Source organism: Durio zibethinus, chromosome 6 (genome assembly GCF_047325235.1).
Source record: "Durio zibethinus cultivar Kanyao isolate XHJ-2024 chromosome 6, ASM4732523v1, whole genome shotgun sequence".
NCBI lineage: Eukaryota > Viridiplantae > Streptophyta > Magnoliopsida > Malvales > Malvaceae > Durio > Durio zibethinus.
Genome location: NC_143167.1, coordinates 31,126,519 through 31,137,084, shown reverse-complemented (window position 1 = coordinate 31,137,084; position 10,566 = coordinate 31,126,519). Strand labels below are relative to the sequence as shown.

The window sequence follows — 10,566 nt, the reverse complement described above, 5'->3', positions numbered from 1 at the left end:
ATTTATCACGGAATTCATGCTTTCAATGAGTTAGGCCTGGGCCGAGGGAAAGAAAATCTTCCCCTACCAATATGGGACTTAAGGATTTCTTTGACTAAAACAAAACGTACGGCTAATGACTATCTGATTCTTTGAAAAACTGCCGGCGAGAACTTAACCATATATGGCAGCACTTTTTTTAATATAAATATAACAATACATATTTCAGTAAATTATTAAAACCCCATTTCATACATCCCAAAAAAAAAAAAAAATTCCAAGAAGCCGTGAATGATAAACAAATAATAGCCATGAATGGGGAATGACCCGTGGAATCGTTGATTGCTATCCACAAAAGAGACAGTCAGAGAGCAAGAGACACGCAGACCACAAAAGTGTGAACTTTGCAGCAGTTGTTATCAATTGATTTAATTTCTATTGGAGAGGTTCGGAGTATTTTCGAGGGCTCTCTCTTTTGCCCCTAGTTTAGTTTGTCTGGCTTAAAAGGCCTATCTTCCTCTTTCTCTTCACTTCTATTCTCTTCACACTCATCTAAGACCCTCTAAGAAGGGAAGGGAAAGAAGGGGTGCTAAGAAGCTGGCTGCTTTCTGCATTTCTGTTCCCATGGCTTGCAAAATCTCAGATTCTATGTTCCTTTGCTTGGTATGCTCTGTTTTTTCTGTATAAAACGGTAATCTTTCTTTGTTTTACCTCTAAATCTTTTTGCTTTATTGGTTTGATTTTCAGGGTCCTACTCAAAGGCCAATTAGGAGTCAAAGAATTGCTACCCATTCATCTGCAGGTATTCAATTTTCTTTCTCTCTCTTTAATATTTTCTATTAAGCTCGAGAAATTTGAGCTATTGTCTACGCAATAAGGTTTTAGGCTCATTCGGTGATTTGGGTTTTGTTATTTTGATGTATTTCTTAAGTTGGTGTTTTTCGCAGTTCTTGTTTTGAGTTGCATTGCCTGTTGAATATGGTAATTCAATTTCTAGTTAATTGATAAAAAAAAGCTTTGAATACTTTGTCTAGTCTCTTGCATCAGAATTATAAGTATCTCTGATTCTGATAATTAGAAAAATAAGAAGAATGAATGTTCACTGCGTGAATATGAAGCTACAGTATAACAAACAATTAGAAGTGCTACCAGAAGGTTTAGAACAAGTCTCAAGGTACATACGCATGTTATGTCAACATTTTGGTTACAAACTTACAGTAACTAAGCTGCAAAAAAGGACATGGGGTACCTTATCAACCAAATCGGCAACAATTAAACCACTAAGTAGATGCTCTCTATTGTAAATAAAAACCTTTTTCTCTAACTTCTTAGAACTTACCTTATACTTGCAACAGTGCAGAGCAATGGTTAATTGAAAGAACTTCAAGTAGACAGGTGGCTAGTTTTTTTAATCCATCATATCCCATGTGAAGAATCTTGCGATAAAACTATATTATGAGAACTATTTATCTCAGATATGACATAAGCGTCTGGAGCTAAATGCCATTAAGCCCAATGGTTTCATAGTTGATGATTGTCCTTTCAGTTTGTATGCACAATAATCTTGTGCAACTTCTGAGTTTTTAGCCTTCGCCTATGTATGATTAGCATATAGTGTAGTATGAATTTCATGTGCTATTATTCCATGTAATTTCAGTATTACAGCTTTTTAATGCCTTTTTCTTTCAATAGCAAGTAGCAGTCATTTGAAGTGGGAAAGCCTTCCCCTCAAGGGAATTAATCATAAAAAGGGTTTAATTCCCATGAAAAGGACTAAGGTCATACAAGCTGTCGCAGTTCCAGTAACACCATCTTCAGCAGACAGTACTGAGTACGGAAAACAGTTAGCAGAAACATATGGCTTCAGGCAAATTGGAGAACCACTTCCTGATAATGTTACATTAAAGGATGTTATAGACACCCTTCCAAAAAAGGTAACTTTTTTATAGTTGCCTCATGCATCCAACTTGTTCAGATCAGATCACTTTCCCTGAATTTGGTTCCAAGTATAACATTTTGCCATTTTGGACCCACTGCTGGGTGAACTTTTAGGCCATATGATTATCTGTATGAGCAAGATTGTGTAATGAACTAATTTTATTAAACAGTTGTACATTTTCTCATTCTTTCATGTTTGGAGATATGTGCTCATAGCCAGATGTCAGCTGTTAAATATCATAAAATAATTTTGCTTTTACAGAATAGTGGATCAGGGTGTTTAAGGATGTTTTATTTCTGTATGCTTATTATGATACTTTGAACTGAACAAAGAAAAAACTTTAAGGTTGAATATTTGTATTGGTTTTTTACGGAGGTGAAGTTATGAACTTGAATTATGTAAATGCTATTATTTACTATGAATCTCTTTACTTATTTCTCTTTTTTTTCCCAAATTTTCTTCTAAGGTGTTCGAGATTGATGATGTCAAAGCATGGACTTCAGTTTTAATATCTGTCACTTCCTATGCATTGGGGATCTTCATGATTTCAAAAGCCCCATGGTATCTACTTCCTTTGGCTTGGGCATACACAGGGACATCAATAACTGGGGTAAGTTTCTTTACAGTCTCTTCATGTTATTTTTAATATTACCAATTTATTTATTATGAAAGCACATTCAATATACATCTATGCCAACTTTTCTTTTCCTTTTTCCCCTCCCATTTCTTTAGTTCTTTGTTATAGGCCATGATTGTGCTCACAAATCATTTTCGAAAAACAAATTGTTGGAAGACATTGTGGGAACTCTGGCCTTTCTACCACTAATATACCCATATGAGCCATGGCGTTTTAAGCATGACAGGCATCATGCAAAGACAAACATGTATGTATGATATTTTATTATTTTATTTATTTTTTGTAATAAAACCTATTTTGTTAGTATCAATGACTTTACTTGGACTGTACCTTGCTATGGTGTCAGCATCTTGAAATGCACTTTCTTCTGCAGAACGTTAAATTTTTTCTCTAATATTTCAATTAATGAACATATAGACTATGTAGAATAAATTTCTATGAGAGTTTTCCCTAGTTACTGATCTGAAAATTCTGTCATTTTTTAAATGATTAAGTGGAGAATGTTGCTTCTCGATCTATCATTTGATATCACTGGTTATACACAGGAACACATACAATACGGGAGATTCAGCAGTTTTGCTGTATATGTGCTAGATTTCTTTCTTAGAGTGGACTCCCCTACCCCTTTGGGAAGATTAGCTCCTTTTTCAGTCATGTTACCCTTATATATGTAGTGTAAACTCTTGATTTTCTACCCAATTTGTTTGATATTGTTGCTTTGGTGGCAAGTCTGCCTTAAGCTTCTGCATTTAAATTCCACCATTTTGCTCTTTCATACATTGTAATCATGCTGGTTCTTTACTTCCATTGAATTATATTTCTTTTATTAGTAATCTTAACTTTTAAAATTTTGTTCTTTATTCATATCTGTAGGCTAGCTGAAGATACTGCTTGGCACCCGGTTTGGGAAGAAGAGTTTGAGACTTCTCCTTTTTTACGCAAGGCAATTATCTTTGGGTATGGCCCATTTCGGCCTTGGATGTCCATAGCTCACTGGTATGCAATTATTTTTTTTTTGGACCTTAGTGTCCACATTTATCATTAATAGTTAGCATGTCTCATTTCCACTATCTTACCCTTCTTAATTTGACATATACATATTTGCTGTATAGGTTGATCTGGCACTTTGATGTGAACAAGTTCAGACTGAACGAAGTCAAAAGGGTGAAGATCAGTTTGGCTTGTGTTTTTGCATTTATGGCAATCGGATGGCCACTGATCATCTATAAGACAGGAATCATGGGATGGATTAAGTTTTGGCTAATGCCATGGTTGGGCTATCACTTTTGGGTAATGTTATTCCCTAGTGTCATATAGTTATATTTTATGAGTTTAAACATCGTTATCAGGCAAATATTGTTGGATAAGATTTGATACTCTGTACAACTCTATATAAGTCTGATGGACCTTAATTAGCTTCTAATGCTATTTAATCATGTGGAAAAATGATCATATTTCTTGTGGTCAAATATTGGCCGAAGCATTCTTGAAACCCACTGTCTGAAGTGCGTGTTTTCTATAATTTCGTTTACCATTTCTCATAAAAATAGTGATAATATGCTCTTCATGGGGTGTTTCAACTTTCAATCATGCAAGAGCAGTGAGCTTTTACTTCTTTGTTGTACTGAAACAAAAGTGAGAGGTCATTAGACATGATTGGCTTACACTTAATTACATGAAAAATGACACATGCATTCAAATCCAAGATTTATTTTTCCCAATTTTCCCTCTTTTTTCTTAATTTTTATGTGACCTTCAGTTTGCTGATCTATTAGTAATAGTTCTTTGTATAATGTCTGCCTCTAATAACTTCATATCTTTGCATCTTTTGTTAAGAGTTGATTCACCATAGATTGCCAATCTTTGGCTTCTTCTGAGTGTGAGTGATTTGATTATGGAGATAAAACTTATCTATTTTTGTTTCTGAGAAATTTTGGTTTCTTTAAATTTGACAGATGAGTACTTTCACAATGGTGCATCACACTGCTCCTCATATACCCTTCAAATCTTCAGATGAATGGAATGCAGCTCAGGCTCAGCTGAATGGAACAGTGCATTGCGATTACCCTCGTTGGTACATATATTACTTTTCTTGCTCTTCTATTGATCTTCTATTTGACTAGCCATCATGTCTTATGGAAGCTGACTAAACTAGGTGGTAGAGTTATCTTTATCAGATATCATATTTATTGGACAGCTTTTCCTTATTCTTTCACTCAACATCTTGTTTATTTCCTCTGGTTCTGTTTCCTTGAAGGCTCTGGAAAAATGCTGAGTTTTATATATTTGACAGGATTGAGATCCTCTGCCATGATATCAATGTTCACATTCCCCATCATATTTCTTCAAGGATACCAAGCTATAATCTGCGAGCAGCCCATAAGTCTATTCAAGAGAATTGGGGACCGGTATGACAAGCAGTATTTTGGTTTTACATAGTTAATCAACCTTATCTTCTTCTGGATGTTAGATTATCTATAATGAAATTTTGATGTATGATTACCAGAAAAGAAAAGGAAGAAATTCTTCAAAAAGGAGGTGAAGGGTGTACTGAATAATAAAAATGCAAGTTGGAAGGAAAAAAACAGAGAGAGAGAGTTTTAAAAAGAAAAACAAAATCATACAAAAAGTCAAGTGACACTTTTTAAAATGAGTTTTAGAACAACATAGCGTTCATATACTAACTTCCTCAGAAGATGCTAATGAATGTTCTCTTTCCATGTTTATGTTGGTGACAGTATCTGAACGAGGCTACGTGGAATTGGCGTTTGATGAAGACAATAATGACAATGTGCCATGTTTACAACAAGGAGCAAAATTACATTGCTTTTGATGAACTTGCCCCTGAAGAATCTTCTCCAATTACATTTCTCAAAAGAGTAATGCCTGATTATGCTTGATTCTTTTAACACCTAGGGGTCCATTGCTTTTTAGTTCTTCCATATATGTTAGCCTCCACATTTTGGGTCAAATTAGGTATGCTATTCCAGTTTCATAAGTGTTCATTCGAATGGTGAATCATTCTTTTTTAACATTTACTATTTAATAGAAGAAAGTAACATAGAGGATGTTTCCTGGAAAATTTCCCATCTTCAATACAGTAATTTGTTATGGTGAAAGATGTCTGCTCATTAGATGAACCGGATCCTTAAAAACTGATTCCTATTAAACTATCTAAACCTCAGAGAATCTTTGCTGTAAAATGATTTTGTAAATTTTCTCATTTTTGGTTAGATTGACCCAATCTGTCAGTACGTTGCTTAAACAAATACTGCAGCACTGAAAAACATAAACGATTAGGATCACATTGGTTGGCACCAGTAGCCGTTATGGCTGACAGTGATTTTCATCCAGAGTATTGTCTCATTTAAATATATGTTCCGGACATTTGAGCTTCAAGTGCTAACTAATTGCAAACCTAATCCTAGATACCATATTTTATTCATTTATGTAAGAGAAAGAGAAGAGATATTATATTCCCCTCTTTGGGGCTATTTGAATTGGGATCTATTCCCCGTTTAGGAGATTAACATTCATCAACGGTGGAGATCAGTTGAATCTGTATTTCAAGACTGAGCCAAATAAGCAGAGTCTGGAACTTGTAAACAACTGGTGGATGAACCATGTTCACGAATGACCAAGACTAGTGAAGGCAGGAAGCAGAGTTTGTTGTGGTTGGCGTTATCATTAGTAGATTTGATGTACCCGAAAAAGCCTCTCGAGATTGAATGTAGATTTAAAATTGTATCTAACCGAAACTCATCTGAAACTAAAGTAGTTAGCCACTAACCTGTAAGATAGTAGAGAGTTGCAACGGCTCATATGGAACAGGCATCTCTTTTTTTTTTTAACCAAACACAAACACAAACGTTGGACCTGTGAGATTCATAAAATGAAAAGTTGCAAGGAAACCTTGATGAATACTTGGCCAAAAGAGGAAAAGATATCGTGGTTTGATTCCGAAGAAGAAAAGGAAGTGAAAATCTTAGTTACCTTTTGCCAGTTAAAAAAGAGGAAAAATAACAACAATTTGATGAATTAGACTCTTTTGCTAAAGATTATTTCATCTGTATCTCTAGAAGTGAAAACTTTAACGTATGATTGTTGAGCAATCAATTTCATTCCTCTGTAATGATAAGCAAATACTTTGAAATCTCAGGACTCTGGCTTTCTATATTATCTGCTAGTGGTGGTTTAGCAATCAATTTCATTTCTTTGAAATAGCAAGCAAGCTCTGTACAAAACTCTGACTTTAAATATCACCCTGTAATCTTTGCCTAACCTATGATATTTGTTGGAATTGTAAGTTCATCTTCTATGTTCTACTACCTAAAAAAGGAAATGATTGCTATATTAAAAACGAGAAAAAAAATACTGCTATAGTAATCAACCCATGACCTGAATCACATAACCGGCGGTGGAGTTTCCCATATATCAAACACATTTTCCTCGCTATGAAGTGCAAACAGTCGATCACCCCCTATTGAAAAATCACAAATTGAACCCCCATAACTTCTTCGGAGCCTAGATGTTAACACCCAATCAGGACCACAAAACACAGAAATACAATCATTCATTGATGAAAACAACTGCCCATTATGCAATGCCAATTTCGGGTAGCAAGGCTCATCCGGCATCTTCCCCTTCATCAACCTACTTCTGGAACTCCATCTCACACTTCCCCCACTGATCCTCAAATCAATGAACCCCAAATCCTCATACTCATTCACTACACAAACAGAGTTACATTCCTCCATTGCAATTGCATCTCTCACCCTCTTCTCATCAACGGTAAAAGGAGCACCAATATCAGACCAAGACCAAACCATTCTCTTCTCTCTAAAATCAAGCAAACTGATATAACAGTTATCCTTTCTAGGAAACAAAGTAGCAACTAACAAACATTTACTGGCATTCAACCATTGTAGTTTATCAGCATCACCAAGAGACCAGCCAGGACTCTCATAAAAGAAATCCATTTGTTTACCAGTAACTTGGTCCCAAACTCCAATCCCATACTCATTGCTCCTCCCTTTACAACTTGCAAAAATCTTATAATCAGGACTAAAACTCAAAGCCCCAGCAGTGTAACTCTTAACTTGATTATCATGAACAACATTAAACTTATATTTCAAATCTCCAGTAGATGAACTGAACAGCCCCATCCCACCATCTCCTCTCCCTAGCTTTTCACAAGCACTTATCAAAACATGCTCAGCGTTGACCCAACCAATGTCGTTGACTCTCTGGTAATCAAGATTGATTGGCGGGTGTTCTTCTAACATCCAATCAAAAACATGAACCATGCTACCATGAGCTACACAGCAGCCGCCATCTGGACCAGCTCGGATGGCGGTTCCATCCCCTGGGGCTTGCCCTGTTACTGACTTAGATAGCTTTAACCTGTTACCATCAAATGAACCCCATTTAGCCGAACGAACATGGTCAATTAAGCCATAAAACATGGCTTCTTTGTAAAGAAGCCTTTCAGGGACATTGTAAGGAATGTAGAGATCGCCCGTTCGGAGGAGATCGAGGAGGACGGCGAAACAGTCGGGGTTTCGATCGATAAAGAATTCTTGGCGATTGTTTGGTTGTTGTTGTAAGTCCCAATTGTCGTCAAATAATGCACCGAAATACGAATCCCTTCCAGCGTTTGCGAGTGTTGTAGCTGTCGTTTGAAAGATTCTGCCTCCAACGTTGAATTTGACTATGTCATTTTGGATTCCCATGATTCAATTTTTTGTCAAAATTTGAAGAATCCTAGATAGAGAAACAGAGGAAAATTTTGGATTTTGATCTGAGAATTGAGCGTTTGGAAAAAGATAAGGCAGAGGATTCGCGGGGAAAAGAAAATGAGATGAATTTCCTCAAATTTGGAGGATTTAGAGATAATTTAAGATCAAAAGAGGAACCACAGATAGGTGAGACTAACAACGAAGCAATAGGAATTGAAAGATGAAGGAAAAGCTCAGTTTTTTAACAGTGATTATATAAGAGGAGGTGCTCCGGTTGAATAAGAACAGGGGAAGTGAATTAAATGAGGCAAATTTAATCAAATTGAGGAAAATTGTGATCTGGGTTTTGGAAAGACAAGGCTTTTAAAGCTGGGTTTGGAATTTCGTGGAATTTGGTCAAGTAGAATTGAAGAATTGGAGCGTCTGAATTTCAAATAAATTCACTTTTAAGTTTCTTTTTTTTTTTTGAGTTCCCTCTCTTGCATTGTTTTCTCCATATTTCTCTCTCTTCTTTTACGTCAGTCTTTAACCTATTGAGTTTTGACACTTTCTTTGCTTCGGGACGGTGGTTGAGCCCCATGCAGATCAAGTCGTCTCTAATGCCGTCCAGTTCTTTGCTTTTGCTTCCTCTTCATGTTTTCACCGTTGATGCTTCAAATTATCAAAATCAGAAGGAATTTCCATTGATCCAACGGTGGATATATCACCAGAAAAGTCTTCCATAGTTAATTCAGCTTGGGGTTTAGTTAAGGCCCTCTGTCAATGAAGTCCGCTTTATTCAAATCTTTAGCCTGAAGAGACCGTGTCTTGTGGGGTGTCTTGCTCTCTTTACACCAACCTTTTTTATCTTAATTTCTTTCTTTTTCTATTATTATCACCATTATTTAATTTTGAGCTTCATATTGTGATATGAAGAACAATCAAATTGACACGCAAATTGAGACTTCCAGCTTAATTCAACTCTTTAAATCATACTATTACTAAGGGCTCTTGTCGTTTGGCATTTGTATCATCAACTCAATAAAGATAAGCTTGGGGATAAGTTTTCAAATCATTTACGTAAAAAACTTCTAAAATAAAGAACAATTTTATGTAATGTAACTCGCCACTTTTTATTATAAGAAAATACTTACACTTGATCATACGTTCCAATTAAATTTCACTTTTACATTGTTTATTGTATCTCTTGTGTGATTGCATTGCTTGCAGGTCATGGCCGGCACACAGATAGGCTTGCTGGATGCAATTACTACAAATCAATTCCATAATTTGCTGCTTCTTTGTTCATATTCATGCTTTCAAGGCACTCTCTTGAAAGTTGAAAACATTGTCGTTTTATAATTGTTTAATGAACTGTTGGGCCAAGCCCCCTTATTTTCTAAGATTTAGAAGATTCATTCAATTGAATTTGTGTCCCATTTTGTGGTTGGGGGGGGGGGGGGGGTGATGGAGGTTTTTGGAGGGGACGGGGATTATCTGTCAGTTGAATCCTTATTCTTCAAGGCTTTCAATCATTTCAAGCAAATAGAGCTTTCGGTTTATTAATGGATATATTCATGGATGAATATTCAGTCTCTAAAAGATTTCACTCCATATTAAGCAACCTTCAATAGCCGATGATTATCTAGTTTTCTTCTGTGCTTTATTCCTATGCATAATTATGGGGAAATGACACAATAACAACTGTGACAAGAAATGCGTAGCAAGATTTCTATAATGATGATGCCGACATTTTTCAAGCTTCTGTCAAAAGACAATCAACTTTACTTTAGCTTGTTGATAAGGAGCTATCTTAAACTCAAAGAAACTTCGGTTAATTATTTTACTTGTCTGTTATTCTCCCTGTTCTCTGTCTTAACTTTCTGTTCTGTTTGATTCCTGTGTCTGGTCCTGCTTTTAGTTGCTAGAAACTACAATCAGCCAATCACTACAAATCATGACCATTTTTAAGAATTTCAATGAAATGTTTGAAATTTGTTTAACCAATCAAAACTCCTATTTAGAGAAGTTATCCTATCAAAAATTGATATGTTGGTTTCCTTGAACCAACTCTAGAAAAATAAAATGAGTCAGTTGACACATTCAATCAATTCGTTATGGGAAAAAAGCTTGGCAACCTAGTTCAATAGAAGCATGAAAACAAGAATTTAAGAGGGGTTTGTTAGAAATACAGAAGGTTTAAAAAGAAATCCTTGATTAATGTGAAGGAAATGTTTTTGGTTCTGGTCTGGTCCAGCATTGTTGCTTTTATCAAGCTATGTTCCTGAAATTCT

General features: G+C 35.7%; 1 protein-coding gene and 1 pseudogene across 2 annotated transcripts; one reads left to right on the top strand and one right to left on the bottom strand.

Annotated features, from left to right (window-relative positions):
• The first annotated feature begins 214 nt into the window (after positions 1-214).
• On the top strand, positions 215-5,637 carry LOC111284286 (omega-6 fatty acid desaturase, chloroplastic-like). Its single transcript, XM_022872999.2, has 10 exons — positions 215-642; positions 727-781; positions 1,672-1,913; positions 2,385-2,528; positions 2,651-2,802; positions 3,429-3,551; positions 3,668-3,845; positions 4,511-4,629; positions 4,849-4,963; positions 5,294-5,637. The coding sequence occupies exons 1-10, from the start codon at positions 604-606 to the stop codon at positions 5,453-5,455; spliced, it is 1,329 nt and encodes a 442-aa protein (XP_022728734.1). The 5' UTR covers positions 215-603; the 3' UTR covers positions 5,456-5,637.
• Positions 5,638-6,748: 1,111 nt separating this feature from the next.
• On the bottom strand, positions 6,749-8,874 carry LOC111284287 (BTB/POZ domain-containing protein At2g24240 pseudogene; annotated as a pseudogene). Its single transcript, XR_016343063.1, has one exon. The product of XR_016343063.1 is annotated as a BTB/POZ domain-containing protein At2g24240 pseudogene (transcript).
• Between the last annotated feature and the right edge of the window lie 1,692 nt (positions 8,875-10,566).